This window comes from Molothrus ater, chromosome 8 (assembly GCF_012460135.2).
Source record: "Molothrus ater isolate BHLD 08-10-18 breed brown headed cowbird chromosome 8, BPBGC_Mater_1.1, whole genome shotgun sequence".
Taxonomy (NCBI): domain Eukaryota; kingdom Metazoa; phylum Chordata; class Aves; order Passeriformes; family Icteridae; genus Molothrus; species Molothrus ater.
Genome location: NC_050485.2, coordinates 32,743,196 through 32,758,523, shown reverse-complemented (window position 1 = coordinate 32,758,523; position 15,328 = coordinate 32,743,196). Strand labels below are relative to the sequence as shown.

The 15,328-nt window shown below is 47.1% G+C and overlaps 1 protein-coding gene across 1 annotated transcript in view; it reads left to right on the top strand.

Moving 5' to 3' along the window:
- Positions 1-1,571: 1,571 nt before the first annotated feature.
- The window catches only part of CTBP2 (C-terminal binding protein 2), a 39,882-nt gene continuing 26,125 nt past the window's right edge, over positions 1,572-15,328 (top strand). The window contains 2 exon segments of the mRNA XM_036385202.2: positions 1,572-1,883; positions 1,885-3,256. Of these exon segments, the coding sequence (XP_036241095.1) occupies positions 1,572-1,883; positions 1,885-3,256 (1,684 nt within the window).

Below are 15,328 nucleotides of genomic sequence, written 5' to 3'. Positions count from 1 at the left end.
CAGGCCAGGGAAGGTGACTGTTCCTCCTTTCAGTGGGTCTGTCCTGGAAGGGGGTGTATTGTAGGGGAAGAAATCTGTTGTTGTAGCAGAGAAAAGCAAAATTGTTTGCATCTGAGTTTTCTAATTCAAAAAATAAAATGTTGCCTCTGTAGCAGTGGTCAGCAAAATAAGGAGCAGTTGAGCTATTCCTTCTTTGAAAAGGAATATTTGAGCATGAGCAGCCTGTCATAATCTGGGTTATGTGTTTTGGGGAGCCATTTTAATATCTCCTCTGAAAACAATGACTCTATATGGAAATTTTTATTACATTCCCAAATAACAATTTTCTGTGCTGTGATTCCATCTAAATCCCTTTGCCTACTCCAAGTGTAAAAAAAGCTTAATCCACATGAATGTTGAAATACTGCTCACTACAAATTGAGTTTTGTGTGATGTTTCTGAGTGTTTTCCTATTTCACAAACATGTACTTTTTCCAAAGCTGGAGATAATGGGCAAAATTCTACTATTCTTTTTTGCTTTGTTAGACCAGGCTTTAGATCCTTTCATCCTCCCCTCCTTCTCCATGACCTGTGCTAGGGTCTTAAAATTATACATTCCAGATTACACCTCCACAATTTTCTGCCCTGGGATGATGAAAGGATTTGCGTATTATGGTAATATTATAAAAAATCTTTCTGGAGCCTAGTTAGCATGGCTAATTTGAAACTACCAAAAAAAAAAGTAATTTCCAACGCAAATTATAATATTCATAAAGTGCTAAACTGATACCTAATTTCTGACCGTTCTCGTATTCCCAAGTATCTTGCACTGGCCTTTTTTAGGCCTGTGTGCCTGGCTCCCATTTGATTTGTCCTTAGCTGTGTGCAGTGGATTAGCATTTCATCAGGTTGGATTAAGATTGAGCTGACACTGAAGCTTTCTTTTTTATTTTTACATGCGCCTGTGTGGGGCCGAGCGGATCCGCGCACGTTCCGTGATCCCGCTGCCCATCCCCGCTGGGTGCTGGGACAGCCTCCCCCCAGCACGTGAGGGGGGAGACAACCAAAACAGAGGAAACACATGCTAAAAAAAAAAAACAAGTTAAAAACAAACAAGCAAAAAAAAAAAAATCATCATTCCCTGGGGGAAAAATTGCATTGAGGTTGCTGGCTGGGTCAGTGCGTGAGATTTCATCGGGCTAAAATGATGTCACATGGAGCGAGGGCTTTAGTGGTTTTATTTAGCTCCTAATCCCCACACAGTGCTCGGCCAGTTGTCCATGTGCTCTCGCCGTCCCCAGCGGCACAGGATAAAGCATCTGGGCTGAGCGCGGCCGCTCTCCCGCGCTGTGGCTGCGGCGCACGGCCAGGGGCAGCCCCTCCGCCGGCCGCCGCATGCTCTGCCTGCTAAGGTTACCCAGGATTAATAATTCAGGTGACACTCGGAAAGGCAAAACCACCGGCCGCTGGTTTCTGAAGGCCCAGGAGGGCTCTGGCGCAGCACGGCCCGGTTTGGATGCGTGCTGGAGAAGCGCTGAGAAGGAAGGCACCTCCTCTTCTCCGTGCCTGCGGGAGCAAGCGGCCTCGTGGTGATGCCCATCCCCAGCAAGCACCCCAACATTGGCCGCTCGCAGAGCTGGGATGCTGCCGGCTGGTATGAGGGGAACTGGGAGAGTGAGAACGCCTTCGAGTACCAGAGGCCGCCGGGCCGGAGGAGCTCCCTGACCTATGGCGGTGAGGGCGGCTGGTACGAGCCATCGCGGGCAAATGATATCATCTTGCAGGGCGGTGCGGAGCTGAAGCAAGAGGCGTACCCGTACCAGGATGCCACCTTCGCGCCGGGGCCCCTGAGGAAGGGCTCTGTCCCCGACTTCACCTACTGCGACCGGCCGGCGCCCATGGCAGGGCCGGGGCTCTCTGCCGCCCCAGGATTACTACAGCGACCCGTCGCTGTCGGCGAGGTCACCCAAGGACCCCCGCTGCTACCGCGAGCACGTGGCGGGCAGGCCGCTGGCGAGCTATGGGGCGCCTGGCAGCCGGCTGTCCTGGGACCAGAGCGCCGTGCGCCCACCTGCCCCACCCGATGCCACCCGCCTCTACAGAGACCCCAAGCTCGCCCTGGATGGGCAGCGGCTGCGTGGCAGAGATGTGTCCCCAGCGTGGTACGGCACGGAGCCCTCCGGCCCGCGGTACGCGGCAGAGCCACCCGCATTCCCCAGCAGGCCAGGCTACAGCGACGGGGCAGAGAGGGCTCCTGAGGCGGCAGTGGCGGCCAGGCAAGCCGTCCCCACCTGCCTGGTGGTGGATCCCACCACCAGCACCGGCAGCAGCTACGGGCCAGGCAGGGAGAGCACCGGCGCCAAAGGTCCCTACGACAGCTACGAGGCGGCGGTGGCGACGCCTTCCCATCCGCCAGTGCCCCCCGCCTTTCCTGGGCCAGAGGGCAAGAGGAGCTTTGACCCCGAGTTTGTGGCACTGCTGCGTGCGGAGGGCGTCTCGGAGAGCACCTTTGCTGCCCTGCTGCAGCAGGGCTTCGACTCCCCAAACCTGCTGGCCATGATGGAGGAGAACGACATCAAGTCGGTGGCACCCAACCTGGGGCAGGCCCGTGTGCTGTCCCGCATCGCCCACAACTACAAGGCAGAGATGCAGCTGCAGAGACAGGAGCGCAGGAGCGGGGCACTGCGCCCCAGGACCCGCTCCAACAGCTTCAGCCACCGCAGCGAGCTCCCGGCAGAATACGGGGTGCCCACCGTGGATGGCCCTGGCACCTCGCAGCACCCGCCACCGCTGCAGCCGCTGTCCCCAAGAGGTGTAGAGATACACCGCCGGCCATCCAGCGCTCCAACCCAACACTTGCTGGAGACCACCACCTACCCAGCCCCAACGGGGGCTCCTCAGGGGCCGCACTTCCTCCCCGGTTCAGGATACAACACCCCCCTGCCTTGCAGCACGCACCCACGTCCTGCCTCTGCCTACTCCGCTCCGGTTGGCATGCCCATGACGGCGGCCAACCCGCACGCCAGCCCCAAGACGGCGTATCCCACCACCTACACCGTGCCCATGGAGCTGATGAAGAGGGAGCGGACAGCGGTGGCGTCACCGGCACCCAGCCCCCACAGCAGCCCCCAGCTCCTCCGCCGGCCGGGGACAGCAGGGGACAGCAGCCTGGCACCCACTGGACCCACCTTCCCTGCCCAGCTCTCCCCGTACCCGAAGCTCAGCAGGCGCACGGGGCCCCCCGTCATCGTCTCCACCATGGCGTCGCCTGAACCAAGTAATTACTGAAGGGGCTTAGTCCATAGAGTAGTTTAGAACCGCCTTGTTGTTGCTTGTTTTACCCCTCAAAAAACCCACAGTCAAATGTCATGGGGGTTCATGCCTAAATATTAGACACTGTCCTACGTAGAAAATGAGGTGAAGGGGATTTCTTTGCAGGGCTGTGCTGGCCGTGCAGAGCTAAAGATGCTGATTCTTGCACAGTGGGTTAAATTCCAAATATTTTATTTGTTTAGCCAACTTCAGTTAAACATGAGCGGCATCTCAAATAATGCTTCCAGGGTTAATCTTGCCGTTCCTGTTGTTTGTCGAGAACAGGAGATTAGACACTGTGCTGGCTGAGCAATTAGGACTACAGGGTTTGCTGCAGATTGACTTTTTACCGCTGTTATCAGGCACAAATGTGTCCCTGTGAGGAAATGGTTAGCATTGTTTTGACTAAATTCATCAGATAGTTAATGGTGTTATTCGAGAATCGACTTACCTTTGGTCATTACCTAAGGCTTTGCTTCTTATTATTAATTTGCTGTTTTATCAAGCATACAAAATAAACCCCTTGATTTCCTTCTCGAGATGCCTCTAAGTGAAGCGATGGAGCTGTTAAAGTAATAGGGCTGTGCTTAAAACTAAAAGCCTGTCATTAAGCACTGGAACAATAAAAATGAATGGTGGCTCCTAGACTTCCCTTCCTTTTCTAGAAATGCTCAGGCTCTTGGCTGCTCAGATGAAAAGCTGAACAATCCTAGCAGGATCTGCTCCTCCACTTTGGAGATGTGGCACTCAGAGCCTGATAGAAACTAACCCCCAAAATCACCTGGAGAAATACAAGGCAATTCATCAAATACATTCATTTGTGCCTTGACCTGTTTGAAAAAAAATGTGGAAAGACACCCCTTGTAATGTTTTTTTGCTGGTAATGACTCTGTGAGCAGGGAGTTTCCTCCCTGGGCAGCGCAGCTGAACTCCCATGCAAACGATTCCCGAACAATTTGCCGTACCAGCACACACACACAAAGCCTTAATAAGAGGGAGACCATTTATAGGCATCGAGACAGTGCCAAACTGGTGATGCCATTCCACAGGAATCTAAATAAAGAATGATTTTGTGAGTGGAAATGATAAAGTTGTCAAAATGCAGACACTTGGCACACCCCTTTCCCTGCCATACCGTAATTACACAGCTAGGAAGTAAATGCCGGTCCTTTCACGCTTATGAGTCCTTTATGTAGTTGGTGTAATGTATTGATTTCTAAAAAATGCTTCAATATTAGGCAACATGTTCTGTGTTGACATGGATCAGATGCTAAAGTAGTACATCCAGGCAGTATTTTTAAATAAATGCAGCTAAGAAGACGAACTGGCATAATGTGGGGAACACAAATATGTTCATTTATTTGCACTGTGTCTGATTGAGCGGTCGATGCCGACGCAGCGACAGCTCTGGGCTTGAAGGACCTTCAGAGCACAGGGATTGGGAGCAATCTCCTCCACCATGGGAAACAGATCCCTCCTTCCCTGGCTCTCATTTATAAACTGCAAACCCCGTTCTCTAAAAATCTTGAAATTATCCCTTCTCTTCACCAGAATTACTGGTACACAGCAAGAGGAAGCCAGCAGCATTTCTGTGCTGTTGAGCTCTTTCTTGCTACTCAACCCTCTTTTTTTTTTTCTTTTTTTTTCTTCTTTTGCCCACGACCATCTCATTTGCATGAGGATGACATTTGTTGCTCCAGTAATTTCATCTGATAATGGCCAGCTTGCAAAGCGGATCTGAAAACATATTCCTTAATTATGTGTTGCCAAGCAACGAGAGGGTTTGGCCATAATCACAGAAAGATTATCTTCTCATTGAAGGCCCTGAAAGGTTTAGCTGAAGTAGGACCTGTAAAATTGTCTTCATTTTTATTTATTTCCCCTTTTTCCTTTCCATATAGCCTGAGAGGTTTTCTTCCTGTTAAACTATATTTTAAAAGTAGAAGCCAAGGTAAGGCACATGGCACATGGAAAGATTAAAAATGGGGAAGTGTGTGATGGTTTGTAGTTGTTTGAGCTGTGTTGAGCAGGAGTGTTCACACTTACCCACGAGGGGATAAGCTGAGGTTAGAGATATGTTAAGATGTTGTAAAGCTTTGAGTGGATGGCAGAAACTTGACTAAATCCAGGAAAATTGTATTTGCCAGCCAGGATGTGTTTTCAGGAGTGATGAGCCTTCTCTTGGCTGTAGCTTTGGCTGTGGATATTCGAGTTAGAAGGTGAAAGGAAATTCAGTATTAAACTCTGTCTCCAAATGGCTGCAAATATTTTCTGTCAGTGTAAGTTAATGTCTGCCCAGCCAGCAGAGGGTTATAAAGTGCACATTACAGCCCAGTCATGTTTTGAAGCTTGTTCTATGGATAAGACCTTCAACAAGACCATTTTGAGCTTTTTTAAAGTCTTGTTGAACTATGCATTGTAGTCTTTCTACAATGAGTTGTTCCTAAATACCCCATTTGTCATTTTATGTTGAGTTTGACACTCTGAGTGCATTCTGCACTGTTCACTTTGGAGTTTGGACAGAGGGCTTGCCGGAGGGAGGTGTCTTCTCCTGCCTGGTATTAGAGGCAGGGTCCTGGGCAAGGATACAGGCACGTGCCACCTCTTGCTTTGGAGTGGTCAGAGAAGGGAAAAGGAGCAATGAGATTTAGGGCTGGAACTGCTTGCTTTTCCTAAAATAATTAGGAATAAGTTAGGTAAATTGCCCTCCCTGGGAGTTGGAGGGTTGTATGAAGAGGAGGTGGTGAATGAGCACCTTGAACCCTCTGCTGTGGTGGTAGAGTGACGTCTCCAGAGATGAGCCAGCTTCCCATGCCAGGAGCTCCTCTGGCAAAGCTGCTGCTCTCCATGTCACTGAGACCTTGTCAGGAATAGCTGGGGGGAGTGCTCCTGCAGCCTGGCCATCAGAGGATCAGCAGTAGTGAGCACACCAAGGCAGCTCAGTGGTGAGCAGCAAGAGAGCCCTGCAAGGTCTGGGTGACAGACACATGTCAGTAGGAGAGCTGAGCCAGAGAGGGTTTGTGGCCAGCCCCGTGCTGAGCTGGGAGGGAGGGCAGGGAAATAAATAGTCCAGGTCAGCAAAGCTGGTGAGGGCAAACAATATCTCACGGTCACTGATCACATTGCTGCAGCTCCGCCTCCAAATTGTGCAACTTCAGTTGATGATGTTTGCTAGGATTTTTTCTTAGATTACTTTTTTTTTAACCCAATTTTTTTAGTAGTAAAGCAGTTGGCAGATGAGAAGTCTTGTATTTTTGTAGCTAGCCTGAATTTCAGTGGCCAGTCCAGATTTCTGTTTCTGATGCTGGACTTAGGGAGTTTAAATGAGAAATGGTGATTCATTGCAAATATGCGTCTTGAGTGGTTTATCAAGCTCTCATTTGCACATGAAGATGTGAAAGTGAATTATCAGAAAAGGGAAGATGCTTCCCACAGGGATGAGGAGCAGGGCTGCCCTGTAAAGTCAGGTGGGTGTCATCAGGGAGCAAGAGCAGAATTACTTGGCTGTAAGATTTGGTTGAAAGCCTGACCTTCTCCTGAGCAGGGAAAGCCAGGCTGAGGACAGCTGCCCTCCTTGAACAAGTTGTTCTCTCCAGTGTGAAGGGGACTCATCCTCTCTTTTATCAGCTTAGAGCCCAGCTAGAAATGCCTTTCACTGTGATTAGCTCACTTCTGCTTGTACTCTTTAACACCTCGTTGTGATGCCTTTTATTGGTATTTCCCCCCTGTGACAGATAAAAACTGTGTTAACCACACATAGTTGTAGGCTGAAACTCTGCACATGGGCAACCCCCAAAGAGGGAAGGACATAGGGAGGAGCAAGGAGGAGCAAGAGCCTTGATGGTTGGTAAAGGATGGTTAAAACAGCGCATCAAAGATGATTAAAAGACTGACATTTGCCCACTTTTGTAAGCTATGAATTCTTTTAACCTAATTAATTTAAGCTAAATTGCCACCATTTTCTATGGGCAGAGTTTAGCAGGATATTTCCTGCAGAATATAAATTTCCTGAGCATTTGCTGATTTATTCTTCGCCCAGTACAGTGGACAGCTCAGAAATCGACTTCAGGTTTTCTTCCTTGTGTTTTCTGTACAAACCTCAGCATGGAATCCATGTAAGGTCTCTCAATTAACAATCTGGACTGAAACAGCACCAAGGGAAGCTCCGTGCACTGAATAAATCTGATTTCATTTGCACATTGACCTGACAGACCATAGCATGTCCTTGGAGCCATTCCCAGCCGGTGTGTTAGTCCAGGTAAACCCTGCACTGCCCTCACTAACAAAAACATGGAGTACTGTTTTTAACTGGGATCATGACTCCCATACAAAAATACAGGTTGAAATAAGCAGGTGGGTCTTTCTCATGTCTGCTCTCCCCATGGTCACAGCATCAAGACACTAATATGCAAAATGATAAGGGAAGTAGCTGGAAAACTCACAGTGAATTTCTGAAAGCCTTTGAAAGGCTCAGAAGGACCCTCACCAACCTCTGCTGAGCACATGAGTGTGTGGATCTTAAAACCTTGGGCAGGGTGAATGGCTAAGGAACAGAATGTGCAGGAGATGTGCTGCTGACTATCTTGATATAATACTGACTGTCTTGGCCAATCTGCACATACACTTCATGGGTGGCAGGGAGTATGCTTTTAAAATACTTCTTTAAAGGCTGAAATACGCTTTTTATAATGGTTTTATCAAAAGCAATATAAAGTGTCAAACTCATTCCAGTTGCAATTCATTGACTTTAGTGCCATGGCAATAAAAATGAATTTGGCCTGTCGAAGGAGAACGTGTTGTCAGATGCACAAGTGTTGTCATCTTCAATTTACACTTTTCTTTCACCCTGTGTCTCTGGTTCTCCAGCATTGTTAGGACTTTCATATATCCAGATCATTCTCTGACTATATTTGCTGACATTTTTTTAGCCTTCTCATAAGTAGTTTCCATAGCTACAAACTTCGTGTTCACAGAGGGGAAAAAAAAATTTAAAGGTTTCTTATTATTATTGTATTAAACATTTTTTATATTTCTTCTCCTTGTCATTCTCATATCATCACACTGCAGCCCAGTTTAATGAAAATGCTGCACAACTGAATTGCCTGTTATTTTTAAAAGCAAAGTAGGTGCTGAGCTGAATCCTTGAAAAGCAGAAGACCAACATCATTAAGCCCCTGATGTAAAATAAATGTTGCAGACGTAGGACTGGTATTAGTAATGTTTATAGATGGCAAGTGGCAGGCGAGCTTTTGACTTTTACACCTAAATAAAACCTGATATTTACAGCATTCTGCTGCCTTTTGGTAAAAAAACCTAATTTTTAATCTCTTTTGTCTACTGTTGGTAGGATTTTGTTTAAGATGAAGAGTTGCTTCTGAGAGTGGGATTCACATGGGTTGTGTTTCCAATATCTGGTTCTGCTCCTCTGGTAGGGACATGATGGAGCAGCCGTGCCCTGAGGAAGGGTTTGGGCAGAGGTGTTGGGCAGAGGTGTTGGAGCAGCCATGCCCCACTCAGGGCAGCCCTGAGGAAGGGTTTGGGCAGAGGTGTTGGGCAGAGGTGTTGGAGCAGCCATGCCCTGAGGAAGGGTTTGGGCAGAGGTGTTGGAGCAGCCGTGCCCTGAGGAAGGGTTTGGGCAGAGGTGCTGGGCAGCAGTGCTGGAGCAGCTTTGTTCAGGGAAACAGGAGGCTCTGAGTGCCCAGTGCTGTGGCCAGGGTCTTGCCTTCTGCACCCTCAATCCAATTAGCTGCCCCAGAGCAGATGGAGCAGATTAGTGCCCAACTCTCCTTCCTCCCCCGGTGCAGGGGGTGTCCGGCCAGCAATCGGCTTAACGTGGGTCGTGTGGCACAGCCCCTGCCCTGGCCCTCAGCAGGGAACCCCCTCAGCTCTGGGGCTGCTGCCTCTCATCCCCCAGCCTGCTGGCTCCAGTTCTTTGGCAGTTTGGAAGCCCTATCTAAACTCATTTCCCAGGCATAAAATCTTTTTTTTTAATTGTCTGCAGCATGGCCCCCAGGTGCGTGAGCTGTGCTCCACAATGGAACAGCCACTCCAGCAGTGGGGTTGGGAGTGAAGGATTTTGGTCCTTTCCCACCTGCAGCATTCCCTCCCAGAATCTCATCCAAAAAATCTTGTGTGGCCAAGGGAGATCACAGGCTCTTGCCTCATCTTGTAAATGAAAGCAGTGTCAGGCAAGGAGAGGCTGGGAGAAGTGACACCACAGGGCTCTTCCTGTAGTTCCCAAAAGCATCACTGTCCCTGGGAAAAGGGTGGTTTAGGCTCTGCAATCTGAGACATGAGCAGCTTGTCACAATAAGAAGGAAACCAGCAGGGCTTATCTGCTGGTGGAGATCCTTGGTAAATACTGGTGTGAACAGCCAAGATGCCATTCTCATGTTTTATTTATGTATGGAGATATGTATAGATATTGAAATGAGGAGAAAAAAAATCTCAAAAATATAATCAGTGTCTCAGTCATTATCCATTTGAATCAGTGCTTCTGCAGTCTTCATTATTTGCCAGAAGTGTCTTGTTTTGGTTATCAAGCAATTTATTATTTCCTAGCTGGCAAGCAGACAGGCAGACAGGACTTTGTTTAGACAGCAAACACAGTGAAGAGAAATAATTTAGGATATACTTTCCATCTAAAAAGTCAGAAAAAGAGGATCAGAACTGAGGTGTCATGGAAACATTTGGCATGTATTTCCCAGATGTGAAGGTGGTACCTCCAGGTGGGTTCCCTCCACCCAGGGAGCATCAGGAGGAGTAGGGGGTGGGATGCAGGAACCTGGCAATACCCACCTGACTTCCTGCTGGTCTTCTTAACCTTAACACGTTTCCTGACACTTGTGCTAAACACTGCAAATCCCTGAGCTGCCTCCTACACATTCCCTTACTGACCCTATAGATTATCAGCCTTTTCTTAGGATGGCACAGTCTCTTATTGAATTCTCTCACTGTTACATGCAGAGGGAAAATACCCAGGAATGGACATGTCACACACATTTGTTTTGTTCTCTGCCATCTTCTGAGTGTTTTGTTAGAAAGGTTTAAATGAATATTGAAAAAGTACAGTAGTTCATGCAGGTGCATGTATTTTGTTTTGTCAATGCAAGGAATCTTGATTAATATTGTGAAGGATAAAAGAGAGGATTCAGTGTGGACAGCAGAGAGCTTCTCAGTATCTAGACCATCCTGCTGGGACACTGAAATAATCAAGAATGCTTAAATGTCACTTTAGTTATCCCACCTGGCCAGCAGTTCCTGTAATCTCTCTTATTTGAACATCTTTGAATTCTTCCTCGTGTTGAGTAGACCTGCATAAAAGTGGGAGCTGTTATCTTACCAGCTGAAACATTCGGCTTAAGAGTCTTAAATTTCCATTTCGTTCTTGTCTGCAGAGAATGTGATCTTGTTTCATCTGCAGTCAGGGCTAAAAGGTCCCAAACCCAGGATTACCAATAACTAATAACATCATGGCAGTGCCAAACAACCTGTCACGTTCTGCAGTGGAATTTTTCCCCTTGGAGCTCATCTTTATTCAGCAGGGACGGTGCTTTCTGTACTTGCTGCTCACCCTAAAAGCCCAGGCTCCCTTGGAGCAGCGTGGCATCTCCCATACCATGCTCTGGCCAGAGGGAGAGCCAGGGGATCATCTCCCTGCTGTGAGATAAGCAAGATACAGAGGTACATCCCATGGACCAGCAGCCCCACGCTCTGGCTCATCAGTTCTTTTTCACTCCAGTTTTCTGTTCCTGAAGCTTGCATGAAAAATGCCAACAAAGTGATTATTTGTAATTTTTGTACAATATCTTTCCGGAGGAGCAGTTTCCAAAGCGGGGCAGTGAGTCAAGTTCACTTGAAAAATTGTGATTTTGTCATTCATTTCAATAGGAGAAGGATTTTTACTCTCTCCTGCAAAAGGAGCCAGCTCTACATCACTGACTTTTATTGCATTTCTTAAAATTAGATCTACAAACCCAATGGTTTCTTAAGCAGGAGAAGCTGTAGGTTTCATGCATTGGAAGCCTGTGCATTATTAAAAATAATAGGGTAAATTTGTCAAATGGATAATGAGTAGGTTTCTTCCTCTATTTTTCAGTGTTTTAATGAGTGCAGGAAATGTTTGCTATTTATTTGCTTTCAGGTTTTACCAAGGAGCTCTGGAGATAATTGTCAAATTTCCAAGGGTGTATCAATATTTCATGAAGCTCTGTTTTCCCTCTGTACATTCACAAGTTGAGTCATTAGCACTGGGACTGATACTAACAGGCTGAAGCAAGGCATGAAAAGGAATTCCACCAAACTCTTGCAAGTTTGAGGATTTCTGAAACAAAATTCTAGTCAGGTCTTCTGGGTAAAATAAATATAGGTGATGTTGCATGGTTTCAAATGTTAAATTTGTCAGAGAATTTCGTGTTTGATCTTGGTTTCTGTGGTTTGTGGACCTGATCCAGAGAACACCAAGGCTTTGTGTGTGTGTTCTGTGTGTTCTGTGTGTGTGTTCTGTGTGTTTGGCCTCATGCCCAGCACTTACCACAAATTGGGGTGTACCTTACAGAGATAGGATATCCATCCACGTCATCCTTCGGAAAAAAGCAAATTCCACCTTTCCTACCACCAGCAAATTAAATTGTGTTGAATTATTAAAGCTCAAATTGCTTTTGGATGTGTTACCAGTCATCACTGATGCTGGCTATTTTGTTTGCTGCTGGCTATTCAGTTTTAGGTTATTTTTGTGTGGCCTTTGAGGTGCAGTACTGGCTGTGTGTTAACCACTGTTGTTCTGCTTTGGCCATTTGCCATTTATAAGAGGCTACATTTTGTATGTTGAATGTTTGTTTTTTCTTAATTTCTGACATTTTTTATGTAAAACCATCATATCCCTGTTCTCATTCTGATTAGGCAGCTTACCCCAGTTTTGGTTTGTTCAGCCTAAAACTCTGGTGTCAGGCTGGCTTTTGCTCCTATTCATCATCTAACCCAACTAGCTCAGTGCAATGCTCTCAAGAAAAAAAAAAACCAAACTCAGGAAATGAAAATTATTCATAGATATGGACCCATTGTGCTTTGCTGTAGAGAGGGTGCAAAATTAATTGATAAATTATTGTGGCTTTTCAGCCATTCTAAATGGTTGCCATAAGTGCTTCACCAGGCACAGCTGAGTGGTAGCAAAAAGTGAGACTTCAAACTTGATTGATCTACACAAAGTCTGGAGCATTGATGTGGAACTCTGAAAGTGTGCAGAGAGCTGGAAGGTGGATGGAAGGAGTACCCAGGGCCTCTGAAACACAAAAGTGCTTCAGAGTTGGAAGTGATTAAAGCAGAAAGGGACCAGTGGTGCTTCCCTGGAGAGGGGTTCTGTGGGAAGGGCAAAGCTGGATGTTTGACAGAGGGGTTTGAAGATCCTTGGAGCTAGCAGATGTCAGAACTGGCCTGTCTGTCAGTATTTTGGGATAATTTTAGGATTTGTGACGCTGTGGGCCACGGTAAAGCAAAGGAGGTCACTTGTGAACACAAACAGCAGTGTTAATCATGGTGGCAGTTCAGGAGGAGAAAGAGAAATGGCAATCATGTAATATTGACACAACAGGAGTGTGTGGAGATAATGAAATTGGTCACAGCTCAATATGACAAAGTTCCAGACTGTAAACAGAAATATTTGTCAGAGGGGAGACAGTGCTCAGGGTGAAAAACAGGTGCTTTGCTGAGTAAAAATCACCTTGTAAAGGATTTGCAGCTGTGGGGGTTTGTAAGGGAAATCCAGGGCAGACCCTGCTTTGTCCTTCTAGGAGGAAGTTTGCAAAGTTGGTGGTAAATACATCTTGTAACTTGTGCTTAGCTCTGAAACTGAGCTTTGCTCTGAGCTGGACTCAAGAAGACCAGAGTTAGCAATGCAATTCCCACCCAGCTTTTGGTGGTTTTGGTTTGATCATTGATCTCCTATGCCAGGTGCCAAGAGGACAGGATTCCTCCATGTGATGCTGCCTGGGAGAACCTGGCCTTACTCTGGACCATTTCCTTTACTTCCACTCTGGGAAGTTCTTAGGTACACTGGCTTAGTATGTCTCTTACCTATTTGTTTAATGTGTTCATAAGGCACTTGGAGCCCCACTGCTCTTTGAAGAAGCACATACTGAGGGATGCTGGAAAACCCAGGCTGCACACAGTGCTGAGAGTAGGCAGGGCTGGAAACTGCCCCACTGAGTCAAGGGGAGCAGCTTTCCTCCAGCACAAACACATCTGGAGAAGTGGGAGGGGAAGGAAGAAGGTAGGGGAGGAGAACAAAGAGGAGAATACTGGAATCAGCAACAGTAATCCAACCAAAATACTGCAGCAGGACAGAGGGTGCCCTAAAGGTAGCCAGTTTCTAGGAAAGTATTCCATGCTTGGGAAGAATGGTGCTGGTAACAGTCACAAAATGTTTGTGATCCAAGTTTTTGGTACACTTCCCCTCTCAAGCTGGCACGGTTACATGCTTTGTTTGTTTGCCTCCAGCTCCTACCCTTTGTGGAGTTAGAAATACTCTGATTCAAGTCCATCCAAATACAGCAGTGCCATGCTTGGTAAGTGGGTCATGAGCCCTTGGGGTCTGAGCAAAGAGTTTTAATCAGAATTTGGCAAACGAGCAAGTAAAAATTCTTTTCTAAAAACCTCTCGATTCCAAGATTTCGCTTTAAGATTCATTTTCTTGTTAACACTGTGTGACCTGTGCTTTGATGCTTTGCATTAAGCCACATGGAGCTCCTGGGTGTCAGTGTAAGGCAATTATGGAGTTCTCCTGGAGTGATATCCAGTCTCCTGTCAAGTTTGGGATGACTCTTTTTCATTTCCTGCCTGGAAGTGCACAGCGAGGGTGTGCTGAGGCTTCCTTTTGGAGCCATACTCAGAAAACTCATCCTTACTGCAGCCATTGCTCTGTGGTCACCTCTCTGCAGCTCCTCAGCCTTCCTCACATCTGACACTCATGTTTTGTTTCATTCTGTGGCTGGTTTGGAGCAGGAAAACCCAAACCCCCCACGCTCACTTGAGCCAGAGTCCTGTGCTGAGGAGAGGCATCAGCATGGTGGTTTCCTGCTGCAGCCAAGGAGTCTTTTCTTCTCCCTTTGCCTTCCCAGTCTCCCCAGATGCTGCCTCTTCCCCGGGAGCTGCTTTGGCACCAGGCATTGGAATTTCCATTGAGGGATGTTCAGTTGTCTCAGCACCACAGGTATCAGCTTCTTTCTGATCACAGGTGTCAGGTGCACAGGTCAGATTGACAGATCACATGTGACCAGCACGGGGAAAAGCTGCAGTTTCTCTACCTGTGGCTTTCTTGCCTTTTCTTTGCAGTCTTTCTGTCCCTGATTTGAGAGACACACACACTCTGAAATGTCTATTCTTAGAGAGTTTGTTGTGCTTTGTCTGCTGTTTAAAAAAGCTACACAGCCTTCCTGGTTATTTTTTTCCATCACCAAGCAGGGCAGAGGCTGAGGAGACCACCCAGCACTGCTGCTGTGCTGACAGGGATTCTCAGATGCTGTTGAGGATGGGCTGCCTGATGCTCTCAGAACGTGCCAGTCCTCTCATGGACCACGCTGGGTGGTTGCAGCCCACCCTGTGAAATGCAGAGCCACAGTGGGGATGTCCAGGGGATAGAGTGACAGCTCGTCACAACTAGACAGCAGTTCTGTATTTGACATCTTGAGGTCAAAAACTGTCAGTTCTTTATTTTTTACAGTGTCTTAAATCGCCTGGAGAGTGTTTTGAGCCGTGTCAAAATGAATTAATTAAGACCAAGTGATAATCACAAGCCTGTGTTGGTCTGATTCAAGCAGGACTGTGCTTGATTTTCAGCCTAATAAATACAAATGGTTTTGGAGGATCTGGGGGGCTGATAGAGCCCGTTTGTGTTTCCTCCAGAGCTACATGTGCTACAGTTTTTACTTGCTCTTTGCCTTGGCAGTCTGTAGCATTGTTTTCCTCCTCCTTAGGACCACAGCCAATTTTCTAATTAAGGAAATCACTCTGCAGCCATTGTCGCTGTTCATTTGAGTTCTTT